This window comes from Falco cherrug, chromosome 10, assembly GCF_023634085.1.
Source record: "Falco cherrug isolate bFalChe1 chromosome 10, bFalChe1.pri, whole genome shotgun sequence".
Taxonomy (NCBI): domain Eukaryota; kingdom Metazoa; phylum Chordata; class Aves; order Falconiformes; family Falconidae; genus Falco; species Falco cherrug.
Genome location: NC_073706.1, coordinates 28,369,950 through 28,395,633, shown reverse-complemented (window position 1 = coordinate 28,395,633; position 25,684 = coordinate 28,369,950). Strand labels below are relative to the sequence as shown.

The 25,684-nt window shown below is 35.6% G+C and overlaps 1 protein-coding gene across 5 annotated transcripts in view; it reads left to right on the top strand.

The window, feature by feature from the left end:
* Nucleotides 1-25,684, top strand: part of USP47 (ubiquitin specific peptidase 47) — a 58,639-nt gene that overhangs the window by 19,718 nt on the left and 13,237 nt on the right. For 2 of the 5 annotated variants that reach the window (XM_055723124.1, XM_055723127.1), the window contains 17 exons: nt 290-406; nt 1,540-1,678; nt 3,316-3,412; nt 3,999-4,144; nt 4,952-5,031; nt 5,884-6,033; nt 12,217-12,312; nt 12,396-12,548; nt 13,950-14,117; nt 16,374-16,505; nt 17,175-17,251; nt 17,611-17,666; nt 20,480-20,592; nt 21,509-21,613; nt 22,567-22,774; nt 23,242-23,357; nt 24,331-24,450. In XM_055723124.1, coding sequence (XP_055579099.1) covers nt 290-406; nt 1,540-1,678; nt 3,316-3,412; nt 3,999-4,144; nt 4,952-5,031; nt 5,884-6,033; nt 12,217-12,312; nt 12,396-12,548; nt 13,950-14,117; nt 16,374-16,505; nt 17,175-17,251; nt 17,611-17,666; nt 20,480-20,592; nt 21,509-21,613; nt 22,567-22,774; nt 23,242-23,357; nt 24,331-24,450 — 2,073 coding nt within the window. The remainder of the gene's footprint in view (nt 1-289; nt 407-1,539; nt 1,679-3,315; nt 3,413-3,998; nt 4,145-4,951; nt 5,032-5,883; nt 6,034-12,216; nt 12,313-12,395; nt 12,549-13,949; nt 14,118-16,373; nt 16,506-17,174; nt 17,252-17,610; nt 17,667-20,479; nt 20,593-21,508; nt 21,614-22,566; nt 22,775-23,241; nt 23,358-24,330; nt 24,451-25,684) is intronic. The other 3 variants (XM_055723125.1, XM_055723128.1, XM_055723126.1) reach the window with 2 other exon arrangements.

Genomic DNA, 25,684 nt, shown 5'->3' with positions numbered 1-25,684 from the left:
TAGACCAGTGTCTTGACTCCTGAAGAGATTAACCAACTTCTAAGGATTAAACTGCACTGTAATACTTAATTTACACTGTTTCTTAAACTGTTCCCAAGTTCTTTCAGTATTACTAATGAATATGTTTTGTTTATACTAGATAATTACTTATTTTTATTTCATCTTAGTATGTCAGAAGCTACTTCAAGCAATGCACTTGGATGGAATCTGTAATTGTGGATAGATCTGTTTTAACAGCAAAAAAAGTGTTGTTTGGTGTTTCTTTTGTTTTTTGGGTTTTTTGGTTCAGCAGACTCCAATAGATCAGAACAGTGACAAAACTATTCTTGATGCTGGTTTTGAGCCAGGGAAAAAGAACTTTCTGCATTTGACAGACAAAGATGGCGAGCAGCCTCATATAATGCCAGTAAGTAAAATTTTCACTCAGGTACATAAGCTATAGTGCTGGGTGGAGAGAGATGTATTGTGTACTGCTCTTGTGAGATCAGAAAATGAAATAAAATTGGACTGTATGTTTCATACAAGCTTTTTCAGGAACATTCTCAACAGACACTTAGACTACTATTTTGCACTTCTAGGTTTCTCCTGAGTAGGACCAATTCCATTAGTGATGATTTGCTGTCAGTTTTTATTTATGCTTGTCAAGTATTTATGTAATGCTTTGAGTAATTTTCTACAGTTATATAATTTAATTAATCTTTGACATGTTTAGAGATAAGTCTTAACAATACAGGTTTAATCATACACTTAATCCTTTTCTTCTGGGTGTTTGAGAGCAGTATTGTACACTGACAGAAGTCTGAGAAACTGCAGTCCTGGATCAACAGCAGCTATCTGCTTCCAAATTTACCTTTAAGGAAAAAAAAATGTATATAAAAGAAGAGTTGTCAGTGTTGCTTAAAGTAACTGTCTGCCACAATAAAATATTTGAAAATACCCTATTTCTCAAATATGTGATGCAATGAAAGATAAACACAGCTGCAGTTTATTTATATTTAAATTGGGGGTTGAATAGTATAAAATTTATTACTCAGCTCTTGTGTCAACATAATGCTGGCCTACTTAGCCTTTGTTGTGGACTTAATTATCTGAAAAGGGGACCCCCCTACACACACAGTTAAATAATTGTACACAGGATCAGAATTTGAGTATGATTCTGAAGGAATACTGAATTGTCATTTTTTATACCTGGAAAAAAAACCGACTCTCTTATTTCGGTGCAGAAAAAACTTGATACATAGGAGATGCTAAATTGCAGATTTGCTTGTTGTATGCATTATAGTACTGTATTTGATTATACAGTATTCAAAAGAGTATTTGCTTCTGCTAATATGAAGCATGATTTGTGAAGGGGTTGAGAATTTGGAGGGCAGAATTAGTTACACAAGCAACTGTGTATCTGCAATTTTGTCAAACTTGCGTGATGTGCTTAGCAAAATTGATTTCTGAGCCACAAGGTAAAGAAGTAAAACTATTAGGTGCTTAAGTAAAACTTTGTTGTCTAACTTTTGCATACAATTAGTGTATTTATGTTTTCAGGAGGAGTCTGGTACAACAGATGACAGTGTGCAAGACAGATTTATAGGCCCTCTTCCACGAGAAGGCTCTGTTGGCTGTACCAATGACTATGTCAGTCAGAACTATTCTTATTCTTCAGTCCTCAGCAAATCAGAGACAGGTATAGTGATCTCTCTTGTAAGGGCAATGTTAATTTGTAAATATTAACATATTTTAAAATACCAGCAATTCAAAATAATTTTGAAACTTTGAAAGAAATTGTAAATTTGTTTTAAGACCACCCACATCACTACTACTTTTTACATCATATTTTCTGCAATATTCTTGTATGCTTTGGGAACAGGAGAGCTGTAGCCCATCCTTTTCTTTCTTGGGACGGTGCATTTCAAACTCTGTCAGGGCCTGTCCTTTTCAGTATTAACCTACTGCTGTGTCCCTAGTTGAGTGGTCAGGATTCTATCACCAAAAGTATTCACTTCAAGCTGTGTGTTCACTCACAGCTTAATGAGCACTCGATACTGTGTTATAGAGGGGCTATTGCCAAATCTCAGCACTCTGTGTGTCAACTAAAATCCTCTTGCTGTAGCCCCTGGCTGCAGTTTCTCTGCCTGCACCATGATTCCCCAAGAGGTTTGTCCTCTGCTGCCTGGCTCCCCACCAGTGAGCGGAGACTCTCTGGAAGGGAAGTGCAGCTCTGCCTCGTGGACAAGTGCCAGGGCACATCCCGGGAGGCTGTCTGGGTACCTTTGCTGCGCAGGGGGATAGGAGGGGATGGCAAATCGTAGCTCGGTAATGAGACAAACTCCTGATAGAAAGTTTGTTGAGCAGACGCAAAGGCAACATTCATTTTACACCAATTTATGCATGTTCAAGATGCTTTTGAGAGAAAGAAAGTTTCATCTGCCACATACCTTTTTCATTTAATGTAACTGTAAAGTTGATCTGTATAGAGTAACAAAATATATATGTTCTAACTCGGTTCACAGTGTGTTCACAGAAAATGTCTGTGTTTTGTTTGGAGTAGCTGCCTTTTCATTACTAGTATGGAATTTTTTTTTAACACCTACTAAGACCTTCAGAGTATAAATAGGCATATTTAATTTCTTTATTACACTATGGTTCAGTATATGCTGCTTACTTATCAATTGCTGTTAATATTGTATATTTTGGAGAAAATTTTAAAATTACAGTAAGATGAATGTAAATAAATCCTTTTTCAGCTAATAAAAATGACACTGATTTTTAGTAGCTGGTTTTAGAATATACATGTGTGCGGGCACTTTAGAGTGAGGGGGATTTTGTTTGTTTGGGTTTTTTAAATTTATAGTTCTGAGATGATACTACAAATCAGTGCAGATACAAATTATATTTACATTATAACTAGGATATTTTTAGTTGACAACAGGCAATAAGCAAGCTAGTACGTAGTTGTTAACAAATTCTGGTTTCTTCTGTAAAAATACTTAGATCTACTCTTAACATATTCAGTTACCTATGTCCCTATTGGTGCAGTATTCAACACTAAATATGGGTTATTGTGAAACATGATTGATTATCACTGAAATAGCTTTGTGTCATTCAGGGAAATTATTTCCGTTGTGTAAACTATTACTCTCCATTGCTCTCAGAAATGAGCAATTGTAATATTCCCTCAAATTTTATAGTGCAAAATAACAATAAATGACAACATTTCTTAAGTAAACATCACCACAGAATAGTTTTCTTGTCATATGTTTTAACTCTTAAAGTGACTTCCCATCTATTTGCGTTATTTCCATCTCATTCTTGCATTTTTAGGTTATGTGGGGCTAGTAAATCAAGCAATGACTTGCTACTTGAACAGCCTTCTACAAACACTTTTCATGACTCCTGAATTTAGAAATGCATTATATAAGTGAGTATATAGGATCAGAACCTGTTCTTAAATTTGTGTTGGTATATATTGGTCAGAGACCCTTTTGAATTCCTGCTGTCAAAATTTCCTTCTTTGGATAGTGGAAAGCATACTTGAAGGCAACCTGGATAGACTTAGAAGCTTTTAAGCAGATGTATTTTTGTTGTTGTTTTTGGTGGTTGTTGGGTTTTTGTTTTGTTTTGTGGTGGGTTTTTTTTAGTAAAATACTAATAGATGTTACTGCTTGTGGTATGGACCACCTTTTTAAAGAATTTGCCCCATGTTGAAAACATCAAACTTATATTCAAGTTTGATACTCAGTTTAGTTCATGTCTGTGTTTGTGCACTGAATGGTTTTGAAATTATTTAATTAATTTGGTTTAGATTTTTACATTTAAAGAATAGTATTGTTATTTACTGCAGAAATGGAAAGCAATTTCATTTGACTTTACCCAAGAAACAGAGCATCACTTAACTTCTCTAATCTGTCAGACCTCTTGAAATGTAATAAATGCTAATTTAAATGCCTTTTTGAGTAACGTTGTCAGAGCATTTTTAATTGTCAAATATCTTGTGTTGTGAATAGATGGGAATTTGAAGAATCTGAAGAGGATCCTGTGACGAGTATTCCCTACCAGCTTCAAAGACTGTTTGTTTTGCTGCAGACCAGCAAAAAAAGAGCAATTGAAACAACAGATGTTACACGGAGTTTTGGATGGGATAGTAGTGAGGGTAATATGCAGCTATTAAGCTTGTGTGATTTGCTTCAGTAGCTGCCTGTTAGGGGCCTGAACTGCTGCTGATGGGGAAGAAAACCCCAGAGTAATTAAAAATAATTATTAGAATCCACTTTGTTTCAGTGGAAACAAAATATCCTAAATGGATATTTTGTTGTGGTATCTATTTAATTTTTAAGGAAGTTATATCTGAGTTTTAGGCTGTTAAAGTAAAAAGCTTTATATTTTTGTAGTTAAGCTGCCATTACGGTTGTTAATTGTTTGTAAAGGATTAGCTTTTTATGAGAAACTTGCATCTGTTTAGAATCACAGAGGTCTAATGCACGTTCCATATACATACAAAATGGTATGGATAATTCCATAAATTCAAACACTGTAGTTGTCTTTGACACTTGTATAGTGTAAGTTTGCCCCATAACCTGCTGATTTTTCCATGGAGTAATCACATGACTATATGGAGTTGAAAATGGGGGTTTAGAGAATAAACAAATTGGGAAATAAGTCAAAACCAGTTTTATAACAGCACATATTAGCATTTATGTATTTTTTACATATTCTTGCTAATGTATGCAATTCTTGTTTATGTGTGAACATCGCGAGCGAGCTCATGGCTTACTTTCCTAATTTAACTTGAGAGGCAGCTGCTTCTGGAATTGAACACTGGCCCAGTAGTGAAGAGTGTAGTAAGTAATAGGTACAGACGTAAAGGAGTAGCTTTTTAGAAAGTATTTGCAGGCTACAGTTAGTATTGGGGCTAATAACATCTCTTGTTTTAATTAAGAGTAATTTCAATTTCTAACAGCTTGGCAGCAACATGATGTACAGGAGCTTTGTAGAGTCATGTTTGATGCTTTGGAGCAGAAATGGAAGCAAACAGAACAGGTAAGCTTATAAAGACTTTCTTCCGTTCATTCAGCAGTGTGGTATTCTTACGGCATTTTGTTGGGGGTTTTTTGAGGATGATTGTGAAAAATGTTAACTGAATTTTAAATACTAGGTTGTTGAAAGTCTGCAGTAGTGGCCAGTTTTCTTGTTTGATGCAACAGTTAAGCTACTATAATGTATAACTTTAAAGAGTGTGTTGCTTCTGTCTTCCTCCCCATTAAAAAGTTAAAAGTTAAAAGTGGAGTATTTTGAACTCTGGATACTTAGTCTTTATTTGAAGCTTGGAAAGTGATTGTTTAATTCCTGTGATAGCTTCCTCGCTGTTAGTGTTTACTGGGCTACATTGTGGGCTCTTGAAGCTCAAGCCCACTCTTCCAGTGTAGGAGAATGGAATATATTCATATCACATGCTACATTCTGATAAGCGGCCAACTTATAGGCCAGTTTTCAGATTTGTAGACTGGCAAATACTTTATCTTTCTGCACCTGCCTCTGGAGACATAGGGAGCGACTCTGCAGTATCTGATAACATCTGCAAAATCAGGCTTGATGTTAAAAAAATGTACTTCAGGTTTGGTAGTTTTGTAGTTGCGCTTAAGGTTTGCAGTGTACTCGATGGTCACATCTAATGTGGCTTGAGAAGGTCATTTGATAACATGTTTTGCGCACTGATGAGGCAAGGGAAATCAAGAAACAAAGAAATGTATGTCCTGCTGCGGAATGCTATTGTAAATGTGTAGCTGTGCAATTAAGACTTAATTTAAAAAAAGGCATTTCGTTGTTAAACAAAAGAAGGGAAATACGTTCTATTTCATTTGTTTAAAGCTCTGTTTAATATGTTTGTTTCAGGCTGATCTCATAAATCAACTGTATCAAGGCAAGCTGAAGGACTATGTAAGATGTCTAGAATGTGGCTATGAAGGCTGGAGAATTGACACTTACCTGGATATTCCTTTGGTCATCAGGCCGTATGGCTCCAACCAGGCGTTTGCTAGCGTGGTGTGTACTATTATGCTGACTAATAGTGCATCCATACACACATAGAATACATAATGCGACAGTGGTATAATTTGTTACATGGTAAGTATCATCCTAGATACTCCATCTTGGGGTGTTCGTCTTTGTGCAGTGAACCAGCTAGCAAGTTCTAGAAGATTTTTTTTGGCTTTTTGGTTTATTTTTTGGTTTTGGGTTTTTTTTCTTTTGCCCTTCAATGAGTCCTACTGGTGCATGTATAAGGGGAGGGGAAATGCAACTTTATTGCCTTAGGGCTGCAGTAATCAATTATTTTCTTCCTGATAAAATCTTCAGCATTTACTTGAGATACTTTTATGAGATCACAAAGTTTTATTTGGGTTGTTCTCTTTATTGGCACATCTGCTAAATTTTCATAGCATTGTTGAAAGTCTTAGTGAAAGAACAGAATGTTGACTTAAATTTCTTAGTTTTAATTACCATGTTGTTGCTGTGCTTTTTAAAGTTCACTTCTCAAATACCATATGCTTTTAACAAGCGATTTAATGATGATAATTAAAAAATCCTATCATACATCAGTGTTCTTGGTCACTTTTGCTCCAGCATTACTGATGTTGGCAAGCATATATATTGTTCAGTAAATCTGTGGAAGTTTGTTTTATTTTTTTCCACCCCCCTGGAAGGAAGTGATTACAGACTGTGAAATTCCACTCTTGTGGCCTAAAATACCTGTACCTATGGGTGAAGTTGTGAGAAAGGATAAGAATAAATCAAACAAGTCTTTCAGTAAAGGTTGTTCCAAACAAACACTTGTTGTGTAATTGGCTTACAAGGATTATTTATTATATATATATAAAGTATTTTTCCTTTTGTATTTAGTATGCTGGCAATATTTTTAAAGCACCAACAGTCCGTAATTCTTAACAGTAATTCTGTTAAGAAAAGATTTGTTAGAATTAGGTTAAACTGCAGTGTAGGTTCAAAGTGCTTCATACTTCAAATGCCAACCTTGAGAAGTAGTAAAAATGAGGGACGTTAATCTCACAAAAGGGATTCAAGTTAGTTAAGTCCTTTTAATTCTTTTTAAGCTTGCATTAAAATTTTTTAGAACTATCCAGCTAATTTAAGCTGTATTATACAGATTAACGTTTTATGTAGATGGCTTCCCTTTTCACGTTTTAAAACTAATTTCTAGAAACAGTCCCTAAACCAAAAATTTTTGTTGTAATTTTTATTCGATAATGAGATTTTTCTGATCTGTTGAAGTAATGAAAACTACTCAGTTCATATAGTTGTATTCCGCATTTAACAATGCATTGTACATGTGTCTGAAATAGAATTTTTTTTTTTTTTTCTTAGAGAAGTCTATAGCGGAATGCTAAAAAAAAAAACCCCAAACCCTACAGCTTTGCATATTTGTAAAAACACAGAAAGCTTGAACAAGTAAGAGCTTAAATATCTGATTACTTTTGGTAGTGTTTGACATTTCTCCTGTAAATCAGCATTTACTGGGTATACTACAGTGAGGAAAATAGTTCTAAGATTTTTGTTATGCAGTTACATGGTTGCAGTTTGTTTTGATGCTTCAAATTTTGAGATTTTTTTTTTTAATTCATATTCTGATTATATTCAGTTGATTCTCCTCCCTGCGTATTATTTATAGCAGATGTAATTTTTAGTTTTGTAGTCTTCAGCAGTGGGGAGATATGGAGGATACTTGCTTTTGGAGAAGGGAAAAATCGCCTGTTTCTAAATGGAATTCTCTGAAGGTAGTATCCTCCATTGATCCATAGACGATGATTTAGTAGGTGTAGGTAAAAGGGTATAAGTGACAGATCAAAAACTTCACACATGCGCTAATAGGGCTTATAGAAGGGAATGTAAAACGTTTTAGACCTTGCTAGTCAGCTCCTGAGGGAACTTGCAGCAGGCGACACAACCCAAGATAGGGGATCTAAGGAGGATACTACCTTCAAAGAACTCTAGTTAGAGGTAAGTGATTTTCCATTACTTTCTAATAAGAGAGAATGGATGTATGAGCTTTAAGTAAGGTTAATCTGTAGAATGCCACATAAATTGTATTATCCCACTGTTCGACATTGTGTACTACCAAAAAATGTAGATACCTGAAATGTTGCATTTATTTATAAATACCTGTATTAATTCTAAATACATTGGGAACACTGTAGAACGGGGAAGGATAACGTTATGCTTTCTTTATTTCCTAATATGAACTAACTCTGAAATACTTCTGTATATTTTTGGGATTTGCATTTTGAAATTTTTTCTAATTCCCTGCTCCATCTCCCAAGTTCATGTAGTAAGACCACATGGCTACAAACTCATTAGGGCAGCTTGAGGCACTGAGGTCTCCTCAGTATGTATGTCAAGATAGCATAAGTACTTTTTCAGAAACTATCTGCACTGTTCAAGGGCATGGTTTAAAAAAACCCTCAATCAGCCTTTTTTGGAGGTTAGTAGAAATATAGACATAAAAATATATAGCTTGTTTCGAGGAGGTAAATAGGAGCAGCAAATGACATACTGATTTTTTGTAGGTACTAGTATCTTTTGTGTCGATGCCTGAACTTAATGGCATTAGGCAGAATCTAAAAATATTTTTTACTGCAAAACATAAAATTTGCAGAGTAAAGAACAGCTGAGAGAAGTTGATGCAATGGGGAGCTAGCTGGCATGCTGAAATTATGCTTTAGGAAATGGTGGAAATTTGCTTTAGAACACCAGAAGATAGTAATAATATACAATAATATAAAAATAGCAAGTACAGTTCTGTTTTGCTACGTGGTGGTAGTTTTCACCATGTTTTGTGTGTTAGCTTTTCTTTTGAGGTTTTAAGTATGCATACAAGTAGACTTTTTCTGGGTAGAAATTAATTTGGATGTCTGTGTGAACTTACTTTGAGGTGTCATTGCCAAACTGAAACTGGTGAAGGCAGTTAGAATGTGGATGGAGTGATACTTTATGTTCTTAAACTGGGTTGGTAACAAGGTCTTCTGGTTTTAGTTGAGCATATTCTTTGAACGTGGGAAAACTAGATGAGTTATGAAAATCTGAGATGGCAGTTAGTTTCTTGGTTTTTTGAAGAATAGTTTTGCCTAATCGATATTTATTGTGTAACTTTTCGTAAAGATTCTACAGCTCCTGTTCACAGGTTTACACATTTACAGATGCTTGCAGTAAGATACCTGTCAAACTACTATCTCATAGTGCGTTTTTGTGGAGAGGAGCATGTCCAAAGTATCTATCTTTAGCCAGACAATAATTAGTTTGAACTGTTAGTTACAGTGTTTTAGTATGCTAATTGTTATAAATGTTGTAATCAGAATAGTAAAAGCTGGATATACTCAGAACTTGGCTGGACAAGGCCCTGAGCAGCGTGCTTTAAGTTGGGCCTCCTTTGAGCAGGGAGTTAGGATCAGGAGATCTCCAGAAGTCTCTTTCAGTCTATATTGTTCTTTTGATTCTGTGAAATAGCCTTTGTCATACTGATGTATTGCTTGATCATTTATGGTATGTTTTGAAGTTTGTGTGTGTGTGTGTGTGTGTTGGGAATGTTGGAAATGCTTAGTAGCTCTAAGGCTACGTAATAGTTACCTCTTTGAAGATAACTTCAAAGGTAACGTTTACTCTAAAAGTAGAGTTGCACAAAAATGGGGGAATGTCATGTGACAGGTTGTGCAGTGTAGAAGCTTTGTCACTGGTTTTGCTGAGTAAACTGTCAGAGTAGAAAATGGTGAACTGCATTAGAACAGGAATTGTATTAAGAAACATCCTAATCAGCAGAATTAACTTTGGTATAAAGATTATATAGGAGAAAAGTGGAGGAAACACAAATGAGTAAACCTGAGGAACACCAACGTTCCCTTATATGAGGACTGAAAAACATACAGATATTTGTACAGCTCAAAAATAATGGAGTTCTCAAGAATTTTAATCAGGTTATTCAAAGCACAGCTCACTATGTGTGGTAAGCAGTGAAACCACAAGACTAATGTAATAATACTTCATTCAGTTTTTGGGAGTCTGAAGGTTCATCGTTTTTTTCCATACGTAAAAACTTATGGTATGTTTCCTTGTTAAATTGCACATCACATGAATCTATGTAAGCATTATGTAATCATTTATGTCCCATCATTTGTATATTCCCATTCATTCATATGCATGCTGATGCATCGATTGCGACCTTTTTCTTACAATCAAAATACATTTTTATTGTCTTAACTAGTATTTGATTTGATAAGAGTTCTGTGCTCATCTTGTGATGTTTTCTACGCTTCATGTTTTCTGTGTTGGTTATTAAATTTTTTGCTTTCACTTAAATAGTTTTGAATGTTAATCCTTAACTAGTGTACAGAATAGTAAAATTGTAGTAATCCTTTTCTTCCCCTTTTAAAGCAGTGTTATAATTTGCTTAGTAGCTGTCTGATGTTTTAGAATGAGATTACTCACATTTCAGTACATAATCTTACTAAACATGATCTATTTTTTGCCCTTGAGTAAAAGGCAACTCAGCCTCTGTAGCCTTTCAGAAGTAAATATGTAGACAGCAGTTCAGCTCAGACTCTCAAATGTTTTCATGTGACTAGAGAGTCTCTCTGTGTAACAGCTGTGATTTCGGGGCTGTTCAGAGACTTTTCTGGCTGGATCCAAAAATGGTGAAGTGAGACAACTGCCTTCAATGTACAGATGTTCTATTGAGTTTGGTATATTTTTCATGTGTCAGTAGTTGTCACTGATTTTCAAAATACTTTTCTCCTAGAACAGCAACAGAGCTTTTGTAAAACGTTTGTTTTGTTCTTGCTGCTTCCCTGAGTTCTCAGAAAAAAAGAAGGGAGAAAGGAAGAATTGGAGGCTTTTCAAAGAATTTGTCATATCTTTGATTTCCTCCCAAAGTGTGACTTGCCAAACAACTGATTTGGATTTAGGTAGTAATCTTAAGTTCTGTGCCAGCCATGTTACAGTTGGGGCTTAACTTGGCAGTGTAAATTCACCTTCTTACTTATTCAGACTTAGGGAGCAGCTACAGTTCATTGTAAAAGATGATGACTGTAAAAACATTGTTTCTGTTGATCATTTTTGCTTTAAACTAAATGTCTGCATGTGCAAGTTGTATTTGTTTTCACCTCCTTAAGTGAATAGAGAACTTCTGGGTTGCCCTTGGAGTTCAGAAACTCAGAGCCTATCGGCTTGGAAGCTGACTGGCTTAAAGGTTTTAACTTTTAAAATCCTGGTAACATTCTTCACTGAACCTATCTCAGTATTCTCTAGTGAATTTTGTTTGAACAAGTTTGTTCTCAGGTATATACAACTTGCGTGCAGTATTGTTGCAAATTATGTTAGGGGGAGGACTTACGATCAGTTTGGTTGTATTTTGAATATTGTTTGCTGTAGAGAGGAGCAAAGTAGAAATCATTAAAATCCTGGACTGAAGCATTAGTGACAGAACTTTTATGCAGCTGTCAGAGGACAAAATTCCAGTTATCAGTCAGTTGCCTCATAGGTTTATGCTGGGATGCTAGTTCCGTCTTTATAGGAGATGCCACATCTGATTCTCACTCCTTGGGAGTGAAGTCAAATACTCTCCCTCTATCCTCTCCCCACCTTTCACTTTAAAAGTATTATCTTCAAATATAGTTTCCTAAAGTGCTTCCATAGAATGGGACTAAGGCTGTCTTCAGGCAGGACTCTGAGTAATGCTTTTTCCTGCCCCCACCTCCAGTAATTATTGGATGGTATCTGTTTGGAAAAACTCCTCTTGAAAACGCAGAGCCACTGTCTCAAAATTGTGGGAGAACACGACCAAATCAGGGTAAAAAACCTAAGCTAATTTTCACAGCAGTTGACTGAACAGGTGTGACTAAATGTGGTGTGCAAGATTAACAGGAGTAAATGTCATTTTATATGGGATGCTTATTAAAGCAAAGACAATTTGGATTCATCGAATACTGAATGAAATAGAGTTAGCAGTGATTGTGGTTTGACTGTTTAACCCTGAACTGGATAGAAAGGTTGGTTTCTTTTATTTTCCTGACTGTCTGTATCAAACTTTTATCAATCAGATGTTGGTTGTAGATTTAATTGAAGTGATTTGTATGTGCTTGCAATCTCATTGTAAATACATTGTTCTGATTTATACCTACATAGTAAACATTCTTTAAAAATCAGGTAACATCTTTTTGTTATTAGGAAGAAGCACTGCATGCTTTCATTCAGCCTGAGATTCTTGATGGCCCCAATCAGTATTTTTGTGAACGATGTAAGAAGAAATGTGATGCAAGGAAGGTAAAAACTTTACAAATTTATGAAAATAATTTTTTTTCAAATACCAGTCCTTAGTAGCATAATCTTGTCTTCGCTTCATTTAGGGTCTGCGGTTCTTGCATTTTCCATATCTGCTGACGTTACAGCTGAAGAGATTTGACTTTGATTATACCACTATGCACAGAATTAAACTCAATGATCGTATGACTTTTCCTGAGGAGTTAGACATGAGTGTCTTCATTGATGTCGAGGATGAGGTAAAGTGTTTGGTTTCAGAGAAAAGTCTTAACTTTCTTGAAGTTTCTTCTTAAGTAAATCTAATTGTTGATCAGATAACCCATTTTAACAACATTATTCATCTACATAAAATGCTTTTTAGTCATGGCAATGTTTTAATTTGAAGTTTTTAAATCTGTCTGTGTGGATTTTCATTACACTGAGAAGGAAGCATGCTTTCTTATAACTGTAGAGTTTCCACACTTCCATAAAGAAGTTGTTTCTGATTTCTCATATCTTCAAGTGATTTGAAAGGGTTGGTCTTGGGGCTTCTACCTGTACTGAAAATCTAGTATACATATGTCTTAAACTTGTGTCTGAATCTGTTTTGGTCACAAGAGGTGATGTAAAGTCTTGAAACTCTGAATATTGAAGTTAGTCCAGAAAACACTGATGATTGAGTCCTCCTCTCTGACTCACAGTGTTGTGTATGCTGTAGAAATAAGATTTTTAAAATTTTGGTTTTCACTTCCATAATCTTCTGGCTTTTAACTCTTCTGGGTTTGGCAGAAATTCATGTTGTGCTATTACATTCGCCAAAAAAGTATTTAATGTGCTTCCTGTATTAAAGACTAAATTTATTCCTCTAATTCCATTACTGAAAATGTTATGTCACTTAACTAGCTTGTGGTGGTATAAGAGAAATACTGTGTTGATAGGCATATGGAGAGGCTTTTCTGACTCCATACAGACCTTTGTTTTATGAAGTATCCCATTTAAGCAATTTGATATCTCTCAAAGTGTTACTAGGGGGGCTGAATGAGAATGAAAATTCATCTGTGAGAGTAGAACTTGAGACAAAATTGTCAGAAAATCAAAAGAATTATCCAGAAGAAAAAGGATCTGGTAAGAGGTGGATATAGTGACTTGTGCTAAATGAACTGCATTCACAGTATTGTTGACATCACGTTTTTAAGCTAATGGAACGCCAGTCAGTACTACGGTAATACTTTGACTCTGTCCAGTGAGTCGAAATGGGGGAAAAAAAAATCTTTGTGGATGAAACTTATTTCCAGTCAAATCAGCTCAGATTAACAGGGTCGTGTTACAATAGCATTTGCTATCTGGTATTAGACAGGTATTTAATTGAATTAACTAGTAAATGGAATAGGTTAGTAACAGATACAATTTTGTCAGGTATGAAACCAGGTAATTACCATTCAGTTGCACACAAGTCCAGACAGCACTGATCTAGGTGATGGACTGAAGACAGTTACTAGCAGAAATGAGTCCGGTCTTGATGCTGAATTGCAGAGGTCTCTAGGTTTTTGAGGAGTTTCATTGTTTTACAGATTGGAATTTTTTCATTTCACAAACATACTGTTACTTCTTGTTCTGTTTAAGTGTTATATAATGTTACTACATGTGTCTTATTTTTTAAGAAGTCTCCTCAGACCGATAGTTGCACTGACAGTGGAGCTGAAAATGAAGGCAGTTGTCACAGTGATCAGATGAGCAATGATTTTTCTAACGATGATGGAGTTGATGAAGGAATCTGCCTTGAAAGCAACAGTGCAGCAGAAAGAATTTCTAAAGCTGGCAGTGAAAAGGTATGTTTTTAAAAAAAAATGTTGTACTGGGTCTGACTGGGATGGAGTTTCTTCATAGCAGCCTGTATGGTGCTCTGTTTTGGATTTGCGACTGAAACAGTGTTGATAGCACACCAGTGTGGTAGCTGTTGCTGGAGTGTGGCACACAACCAAAGCAATCCATTTCTCATTCTGATCCTTTAATGAGTAGGGCTAGGGGTGGGACATAGCTGGGATGGCTCACGTGTTGACCACAGGGGTATTCCACGCCATATCCCTGCCCTGCCATGTCATGCCATGCTCAGCAGTAAAACCTGGGGGCTTTCCAAAATACCTGTTTCGCAGAGACTGGCTGGGCATTGGTCTGCTGGTGGGAGGTGGTGAGTAATGCCTTTGCCTCGTTGTATCTTTTTTCCTGTTTCCTTCACTTACTAAACTGTCATTATCTCCAACCACAAGTTTTCTCACTTTTGCTGTTTTGATTCTCTCCACCATCCTACTTGAGGGGAGGAGTGAGTGACTGGGTGGATATTTAGTGCTGGCCAGGATCAACCCACCACAAATGTAAATGACAAAAATTCTGATATTGGGGGTAGGGTGAGGGCGTTGAAGTGTATGTTTTTATTCAAATTCCAAAAATTGACACTACTGCTGAGGAAAACGTGTAACTAATTTGGGGGTCACCTGAGAATAATGATCTTCCCAGTCTCAGACGGAGAATTCCCACATAACTTGTTTTGGCAGCAGACACTAAAAGACTGTTTTGTTTTGTGAGCAGTGTTTTTAATTTGAGGCCAACTGTCAAAAGGCCTGCCAGCTTTGGCTGCAGACAAGACATGTCTTGTAGCTTAAGGAGGATATTGGAAAGTTTTGATCAGTCTCAGCTATCCATTTCTGGTCCTCATAAAAACAGTCATATAGATGAGGCCATGGGTCTAAATGATAAATATTCATTCAGTCATCTTGAGTTTAATATAAATGAATTGAGCAGCCAGTCAGTCTAGGATAGCAGTCATCCTTCTGTGGGACATAAAGATTAGTAGAGATCTTAGAGAAACCTGGTGGAGTTTTCTTGGCCATACAAAATTCATCAAAAAACTCGAGTTTTGTGGTAACGTCTACAATGTGTATTTCGTGTGTCATAATTCAGTGAACTCATCTGAAACTTGGCCAATAACTTTTATACAGACATGCTGGGAAGCTGTTTGGCTGTAACTGTTACTTTCATAAATATTTAAAGACTGACTTGCATTTTAATCTGCACATCTGTCAATGTTTACATTTACCTTAAACCATTTGAGAGGGGTTTTTGGTAGATGTTCTGAATACTGTCAATCTGAGCTGGAAAAAAGAAAGACGTTAAATTGACTGGAACAGGGATGGAGTATTGTATCTGTATGTAATGTATCTGCAATGCAAAGTCATGTCTTAATATTGACAGTAGCTTTTGCGAATTAATTCATACTGCTTATTCTCAAGGCAAACTAGCTGTCAAGCCCTGTTAATAGCTTTTTGGTTTGGGTATCTTAATTATGGATGCAGTATATGCAAAGAATTTGCAGAGCATTTCCTCTGTATAGTCGAAAAAAATTCAATTCCTGCAACACTTCTGTGAGCCGGTATTGTTCAGTTTTAAAGTACACATGACACTGAAGATAACACCGTTAGTACCCTTCTTTTCTATCCTTTATCTGTGAAAAGAAAGGTTTATGACAGCAAACTTGAGTGGTGTGAGAGAAATTTATGTAGAGTACTGATGAGCATTGAATGGTGTGTTGCCGGTTTGTGATATACGTTAAGGGGGCAGAAGGCAATCTTCGAGAATGCAGACAAGGGTGATGCCTGCTGCCACAAAGTTCAGGTTTATTTGGCAAGCTGACCATTAATTTTTCTTGTGTGGAGATATGTTTAATGTCTATCTAGCTAAGAATTCACTAATTCAGAGCTTGTACAGAAAAGCAGCAACAGAAATGTATTCATTCAGTTCAAAAATGTTTCCATGATTTTTTTCCCAAGTCGTTTAGTCTTTTCTCTCTATTCCTACCAGCAAAAGGGAAAATCCCTCTTTACTTCCATTATTACAGGCTCTTGTGTGACGTTTAGCATGTCAGACCTCTGATGTTGTTCAGTGGCTATTGCAGTAATGCATTTCTGTTACACAGGTCTGGTTTGTAACATAAAACTATATATTTGGGTTTGCGTAGTTGTTTTAAAACTTTTAAAAATGATCATTTGGTTACCTTAATATATATCACACCTTTTTTCTTCTGTCCTCAGAGTTCTTTACTGTATGAGCTCTTTTCCGTTATGGTTCATTCTGGAAGTGCTGCTGGTGGCCATTATTACGCCTGTATAAAATCTTTTAGTGATGACCACTGGTACAGCTTTAATGATCAGCATGTTAGCAAGGTAAAAAATAATACTTTTAGTTATCTTGTGTATTAATAGATGAACCAATAAATTTTTATTTTGCATGTGATTTTTCACTTAACATAGAATGAAGCTGGGTTTAGGTGCAGATATTTCAAGCATTTACTTTTTCATCTTCTCATCCTAATGTCCTGCCATATACATATGTTTAACTCGTTAGCTTAACTGATTTCTAGGGATTTATTTATTCATAGGGTTTTGTGCACTGAAGGGGAGGAGTGTTTCTTCTTGAAGGTGAAGGGGGAGTGGTTCATAAAGAACCCTTTATGTGTGTACAGACTGAGCTGGATTTAGACTTTGCCTTCTATGTGTGTGAAGACTCAGACAGTGCTGTTAAACCTGTCCTGCTAATTCATGTCAGGTGTTACATGTATCCATAAACATCATTGCAATCAAGAACCTGAACATTGTTTTTCTAAGAAGTGCCTGCTTTAAAAAAATGTTTACATTCATAGTAAAATGGAAAGGCATATCGCTTTGAAACAGGTTGGGGGTTTTTTTCAGTCAGAAAATAAGCAGAAATATTTTTAAAAATCAGAATTACTAAAATTGTGTGTTGATTATGTAATGTCATTTTTCCTAATGAGAATAAATGCCTCTTGCTTAGTGCAAGTTTCTCAAATAATCATTTAATTGTATTTCTGTTAGATAACTCAGGAAGATATTAAGAAAACATATGGTGGATCTTCTGGAAGCAGAGGCTATTATTCCAGTGCTTTTGCTAGGTTAGTAGTACTGTAATACTTTTTTTTTTTTTTTTTTTTTTTTTTCTGGTGGTGGTCTAGTGTAATCAAATGAGTGGCTAAGATGCATATGCTTAATGTGTTAGCTCAAAATTAATACTAAACACTTCAAATATTTGTAAGAACTATCCTGACTGCTGTTTCAGATCATTAAAATAATGTGATATTTATTTTTATGAAATACTTTTTGGTTAGTGTATTGTTAAGATATATATGGCATAGCTTCTTACTTAAAAAAAACAAAACAAAACAAAAAAAAAAAAAAACCAAAACCAAAAACTTTTGAAATCAATGTTGTCCTGCTCTCTGATAAATTGAGATAACTATTCTTTCTCCACCAGCTCCACAAATGCATACATGCTGATATATAGACTAAAGGATCCAACAAGAAATGCAAGTAAGTATATTTTGCAGTTCTTAACTGACAAGATTCTGTTGTAGAATAAGGAGATGGTTTGCATGTGATAAGTATCAATTTTTGTGAGGATGATGATATTGGTGTTTTTAGAGTAAGCTAAAGTGACTTTAATAAAGGAAGCCTTCTTTTACAGCTGTTCGTTACGTTTTTTTATAGTAAACCTTTATGGATCAGTAGGAGGTCATCACAAAATGAATTTTCTAGTATTTTAGTATTTTGGATATGGAAATAAAAATAGATATACTGGATGACACAATAAACTATATGCTATATAGTGTCATGATTGGTAGTAAAGTAAAAAACCTATTTTCTTAAAAATGATTATGTAAGAACTGCATAATGACAAAGTTTTACAGTTTGTAACCAGCACTCATTGTTCGTGTTTCAGCTGGGAGGTAGACAATATACTGAAAGTTACATAGTCGGAAACAAATCTGGGCTTTTGTGACCTTTTACTTCCCTCATCTCTGATTGATTTAGTTCACTAGGGCTTAGAGGATGCCAGCTCCATGTAATAGTGGACAGGTTGATCGATCTTTAAGATACAGTGCCATGGAAAATGAAGATTCTGTTTGGATTCAAAAAAGTATTTTGTTAATATTACAATGGTTGAGTTGAGCCAAAGATTAATTTGCGTGCATTATCAAATCTGTATTTATTTTTTCTTAAAGGAAAAATTTAGTAATCTGCCCTTATAAAGGGAAATTTGTCAGTTGGGAGCCTGGTTGAAGTTAAGCTGATAAACGTAGAACAGTCTACGCTGTTTTTGGGGTGTATATACTCCAGTTGCCAGAACTTACAATGCCCTGAAGTGCACAAAAAAATTCCAGCCAGTGAATAATTTGTCCTAATAGCTTGAGCAGATGAGAAGCCTCATAAACTTTCAAAGGCAGGTGAAAACCCTCTAATACCTCTGCATTCCTCTCTCTTTCTTTTCTTCCCCTCCACTCTCATTGAATGCTCAAGAGGCTGGGTGCCTTGAAGAATAGATTCAAGCTCTCAAAATCATCCTTTGTAGGGTGAATATTCTGATAGCTGGATTTCTTTCATTCTCAATTGTTAAACTGAAGTTACGTATTACTTAGAGTAGAATCTCATAACTGAAACCTTTGGCACTTCACAATATGTAGCTCCTTTTGGGGCATACTTGTTCTTTTTGAAGAGCATGCAAGCGTAGAAAAAGATGGTATACTTGAGAGAGTTTCTAACACACTAGTTTCTAATGGGCCCAGTAGAGAGGGGAATAAAATATCTTTGAAAATAACACTTTGTTCATCTTACCCTGCTGCTGTGAATATTTTAAGAGGGAGTTGAATACTTCAACTCCTTTTTCTTGGGGGGTAAAATGAATTCCACTGTAAGAACCTGATGATGACTATTAGTAATAACAAGGAAAGAAATTAACAGTGCAAAGATGAGTAAAACAAGCTTTAATATTTTTTAATACAAAATAAGAAGTCCCCTAAGCTTACACTAAATCTTACTTTTTATGAAATCCTGAAATTAGTAAAATTAGACTTGCAACTACTTCTATATCAGTATATTCTAAAAAGTGTTTTATGATACTTGGAGCAAATTTTTCATCTCATTTCCAACATCCTAATAAACACAAACTGTGTTTATTTTTAGCTGCAGTCTGTTTCATAATACATGGAGTACTTTTAGACATGTTACTATTTTCTACTTCTCTACTTGTTTCTTTTCTACTGTTTTCACTTTGAAGTTGAACAATGGTATTTTCTTTGAGGAAATAGGGGAAAAACTGAGTATCACAATCAATTTTGCTGGCTTCATTTCTGAGAATTCATGATACAGGGGACGGTGCAGTTATAAAAAATACATTTGTAAAGTAACAGTATCTGCAGTAGATGCTTTATATAGTTTGGAAGTGGATTCAACACAAGGATGATACTGGTAAAGCCTTTTATTAACAAATTGATAAAGTAGGAAGTCTTAAGAGCAACAAAAATTAACATTGTTTCCATATTTGAATCATTGAAACGATATTACTCATTCTGAACGAGAACTGAGTGTAGACTGTAGGAAGTTTACAATTAGCAGCAGCCTTCAAGTCTGTGGGTCAAGAGCTGTCTTGGGAAATAGATTTTCCTGTAATTGCTATGATTATTAATTCCTCAACAAACAAGTAAAGAAACTGAATCTGCTATTTCAAATTTCTTGTACATGCTAACTTATTTTTAAATCTTAAAAATTATTTGTCTAATTCCTTGCGATAGAAGTGGCACCAGGATTGGAAGACTACTGTATTTGCAATAGTTAATTTTATTTAAAAAACCCAACCTGATGAAGTATTGCATGTTCTGTTTTTGTTTCTCTTTATGAAACAAAATCTCGTGAAGTACACTAATCTGTATTAAGTGCAATATTTGTTTTTATCTTTATATAGATGGTATCTTGTGACTTTTATTAGCTGGTTCACTTTTTAGAACAGAATTTGCCTTTCTTTTAAAACCAGGCTCAAGTGCTGTTATCAGTTAGTGTATCTCTTACAGCAGCAAAGCTTCCCTTACTGATACTGGAATCTTAATCTTGAGCTAATAGCATTTTCTTGCGACGCTGCTGTGTAATTAGGGGGAATAAAAGGCTGACTTTCTGATTTTGTGTAAATCATGATAAATAGAACATGTCATGGTATAGTGGGAAATATGGGTAAAGAAGAAACAAGGAAGAAGGCAGGAAAGAGAACTGCTAAGTATACCCATAATCCTGAAGATGTTGCCCACTGTGGAAAAATGTATTTCGAAAAATTATTGCTTTGTTTTTACCGGCAGAGTTTCTTGAGGCACATGAGTATCCAGAGCATATTAAACAACTGGTACAGAAAGAGAGAGAATTAGAAGAACAAGAAAAGAGGCAGCGTGAAATTGAGCGCAACACTTGCAAGGTTAGAGTTTGTGTTGATTGATGTAATGATACATTTCTAGTATGAAAAGTTTCTACAGTAAATAGTAATTTTTTACTACAATACAGGGACTCTTTTGTGATAAGTTTATTTATATTAATAATTCTTCTAAAGTAAGTATACACCTGTTGGAAGCCTGTACACAGTGGAGGCATCTGTTAGCAGAGATTTTTGTTGAGTTCATGTCTTCTGTGTGAATTTGAATTGATATTAAAACCAAAACAAAACTAATTAATCTGACATGACTTGATTTCAGCTAAATGCTTTCCAAAGTATATGTAACGCTGTATGTTAGGTGCTTCGTACTGTTAAATTTTGTCATATAGGGATGCTTTGCGTTGTGAAATGATGTTTCTTAAACTGATTCAAAATAATAATTTGGCAGAAATAGTGGAATCTTTTTTCCAATCGTAGATTCAATAGTAACAAATAAAATAGGGTATCTGTGATTTACAAGCATGACAGTCAGCTGTCTACCTATGAATCAAGTGATTGTTTTATTAGAAGGTTCTCTGTGGTTGCGAAATATGTAACTGTATACGGAAAAAGGAATTTCACATTCATTGCTCCTGTGTGCATTTTGGTTTGGACAATTTGCACGGTGCCTAGAATTTATGCATTATAATGGTTATACATATAAAATATGGTTATAGGCGTTGCATCCTAGCTGGCAGAAAGATGATACAGATACACATTAATGCTATCTGTTGAGCCTTTGATGTTTCAGCTGGTTACACAACCGTAGACTGAAAAGGAAACTGTCCTATAGCTGAAGTAGAGCTAAAGATGTATTTTATATGATGGTTTGAATATAGGGTTGTACATTTAAACGTACTCTAATACGAAAGGAATTCGCAAATACCTTCATGATCATTTTTCTTCCTTTTGTATTTCATAGATTAAATTGTTCTGCATGCATCCTACAAAACAAATAATGATGGAGAACAAATTAGAGGTTCATAAGGACAGGACACTGCAGGAAGCTGTGGAAATAGCGTACAAGGTATGCTGTGTGTCATAGTCTAGTCTGAATGGTTAGATGTAACTTTTTCTGCCTTTGTGCATCTTCAGTTTTTAAATTTCGAATGCTGTGGGGTTTCTTGTGTGTTGTTTGTTTGGGGTGGTTGGGTGTTTTTTGGGTTTTTTTAAGAGATGGTCTAGTTGATAATTATTTGACTGAGTTTTCTGTTAATAGCCATCAGATTATTTCTGATTGGAATTATATAGCCTGTCCTTTTAAAAGGCAGTATGATTTTACGTACCCTTATTTTAAAATCAGACAGTGAGAGCTCTGTTAGACTCAACCTCAGTAAGTTAAAAGCATTCTGAAGATTTACATTTGTATTGTGGTAAAAATGTTGTATTAAATATGTAATAAGAGAAGTCTTTCAAGAAACTTCCTGCATAGTTAATCCAGTAACATCAGCGAGCACCGAAGCATCTGTCAATCTTTGCCTTCCACAAACAGGTAGTAGTTGAAGACATCTATTCTTGCTTACCTACTTGTACTCCTTAGTTCTTGCCATATGTGTCTGGCTGGCAGAGTACCAGCAAGGCAGTTACACCTTTGGAATGTGTTAACATCTCCTTGAGATGCACAGAAGATAATTAGCCCGTGTGGCTTCCTCAGGCCTCTAAGGTGCCGTTTGGTGTAACTGATAAGTAGTGTATTCCTCTGAATATGCTTCTGGGACCTGTCTTCATTCCCTCTTCTCTGTGTTTTGATGCAGGCTTCTCTTCTGTTTTTAAAAACATGTATACATGTTAAATGTGTGTATATATATTTATAATGTATGTGTATGTTTTTTCTAAAACCAAATTGAAATTGTGAATTCAAAGGATTCCTGGATGTACACGTACAGAGATATTTTTAGCTTACAAAGGGGAAAACTAAACTCACGAATAATCCATGATTTAAATGTTTTGGGGTGGGTTTCTTGTGTGTGCATGATTCAGCTAATGGAGTTAGAAGAGGCTGTTCCTTTGGATTGCTGCCGTCTTGTCAAATATGATGAGTTTCATGACTACTTGGAACGATCTTATGAAGGAGAAGAGGATACACCAATGGGTTTATTACTTGGAGGTGTCAAATCAACGTACATGTTTGACTTACTGTTGGAAACAAGAAGACCTGACCAAATATTCCAGTGCTATAAACCTGGCGGTAAGACATGTAGTTATGTAGAGACAAGGATAGACTAAAATTCTGTATTGCGTGAAGACGTGAAAATAAAATTTGTAAAAACTTGTAAAACATAGAACTTTGTCATGGTGTAGGAAAGAAGAAAAACTTTGTACTAAATTTCACAAAGTCAATACTCAGAACTACATACTGTGCTGTGTTGTCAACTTGTTTCTAATTGAAGCAGTTCTAAGGTACTCTAAAATTTGTCAAACTGGAACATTTTTGCCATTTTGGCATTACAGTTAGTCTGAAAATGAAATTCTGAAATTGCACAAATTCATTACTGTGTATGTGTTTTTAGTACAACCCCTTAATGCATCAGACAAGTGTACATGTGTTTTCTTTGCCTGTTAAATTCTCTTTTTCATATATATATATATATATGTGTGTGTGTATATATATATATAAAAAAAGTGATTTTGTTTTCTTTTTCCTCTTTTCCACAGAGGTCATGGTAAAGGTTCACGTAGTTGACCTGAAGACTGAATCTGTTGCTCCGCCAATTAGTGTACGAGCTTATTTGAATCAAACAGTTTCAGAATTTAAACAGCTGATTTCAAAGGTAATTTACAGTTGTTAAGGATTTGTATTACAGTTTCAGTCATTCTGACTGTGAAAATGTATCATAATTTAAATATCTAAAGCAAGTACCTGCACCTTTTGTAGTTCATACTGTGTGTCCTGTCCAGTAGGGTTAGGCTGAGCTCATCTGGCTGCTGCTGCGAGCAGCGATCTGCTTTTTGCTTCCATCCAGAGTTCTGCGCTGGCTTTCGCACAAGCCTAGCCTCTCTCTGGCCATGTTGCTTACTAGCTTACCAAAATGTTGAACCAGCGCACTGAAGGTCCAGTCAGTGGCACAACTAGCAAACTACTACTGTATAACTGAACCAATACGTAACTTCCCCCATTGGCTTCAGTAATTGAAATTTAACATCCAAAGCTGTCCACGTTCTCCCTACAAACCCTCCTTTTCTTCCCGGTAGCCACTTCTTATTAAGATACAGATTGATTTTTACATGGTCTCAAACCATGCAAATGTTACTGCTTCCATTGAATTGGAAGAAAAATTTTTACTCAGTTCTGTCTAAAATAGTTCAGTGGTTGGTGTAACTTTGTAGTATTTGTTATGAAATATGATTTCAGTAAATTGAATTCAGTCTAAGTGAACAGTGTGCAAAACTTGATGCTCGAGAATATTTTTTTTATATTCAGTAGTTTCATACCCTAAATAAAAAGACCAATTCCTTTTATTACTGGTCATTGACAATGTACCAGTTCTGTGCAAAGCCAAACCATTTCAGTCTGCTAACCTTTTGGAAAAACTAAAATTTGCTACATATCAAAGGATGGAGGAAAGGAGCAGGGACTGAGCAGGTCTGAGAGGCTTTCCCCCACGTTTCTTTTGTGATTTATAAGTCAATAAACAAATGTTCTCCTTTCTCTATGAATGATCTTTAAAAATTAAATACTTGTTCCAGTATTTTGAATAACGTATAATGTGCATGTTAACCTTACTGTCAATGTCTTACTTTAAGGCTACCCACCTGCCTGCTGAAACAATGCGGGTAGTATTAGAACGTTGCTACAATGACTTGCGTCTTCTGAACGTTTCCAGCAAAACGCTGAAAGCTGAAGGCTTTTTTAGAAGCAACAAGGTACATGCTCTGGTTTTTAAATTGTTCGTTTCATGTATTTGTAGACTTCACTGTTGTTTTGTGAAAGGTATGTATGTCTGCATAGAATTTGTAATGGATACTTGTCATGTATTTCACTGTCTACTCTGTGGGGGTTTTTAACTAGAAAATACTGTGGTGCACATGAATACTATATGTGGGAGAGATATATACTATATATGTGATATATCATACATACTATGTATGAAACCAAGTGTACATAACAAGGTAAAGCAGATTCAGAGTCAGACATCTGGTTGATACTCAGTGGTTCAAGTGGTGGTGAGGTTAACAGTCTTGCAATGAAGACTTTTAAGCCAACCCTTCTTAGGGAACAAAGGTTGGCGTATGACTGTGAAACCTGCCTAATTGTTTTTTAAACCTTCCGAACAGCTGCGCCTACTCTCAGTATTAAAGGTATTAAAAAAACAAATGTCAAAACTAAGAGCAAGTTTTTGGTGGGTTTTTGTCTTAAATTCAGTAACTTTTACTATGTAAATTCCCCCTAGCCAAATTTATATTGGTTTTCCAAAAAGACTTCTAATAATGTTTCTGTAAGTACTTGTGTAATGCATTCAGAAAAGGAGTAACTTGGTACTTAACATCTGGAACGTAACAAAAAAATGCCCTTTTTACTACAGTAGTAATACCACATCTTTAAGCACCTTTTACACGCCTGTCTCTGAAATGTAAGCTCAAGAACACGTTATCCTTCACGAGGGAAGATTAGCGAAGGCTTTGATGGCTTATAGCTGAGCAAACAATGGCATTGACCTGTTATTCAGTTGCTTCAAGCCCGTTCACGTTGTCACTGCAACACAGTGGCCTTTGACAAAGGGGGGAAAGAAATTCGTTCCCTTGAGGTCTGATTTATGCTATTGCTTACCCATGTATACATTTAAAGATTTCTTATTTAGGATGCTAGAAAATAGGCAACTGTAGCTGTGGGGCGCGTTACTGCCGTAACTAGTGTTAGCGTAGAGGTGCAGGGTGCACATCAAGTGATACATTAATCTGCTTCTCAACATAATTGTCTATTGCAGCTCGTCACTCTGGCTACAGTTCACTTTGATCTTAACATGATTAGTAAAGTAAGGAAAAGTGAAATTGTTATTAAACTGCAGACTCCTGAGTCTGTCCTTTTCTAAACATGTATTTTAATTTTCTTATAAAAAGCGATGGGTTTAGTGACATAATTTCTAATGTGTGCTTAATC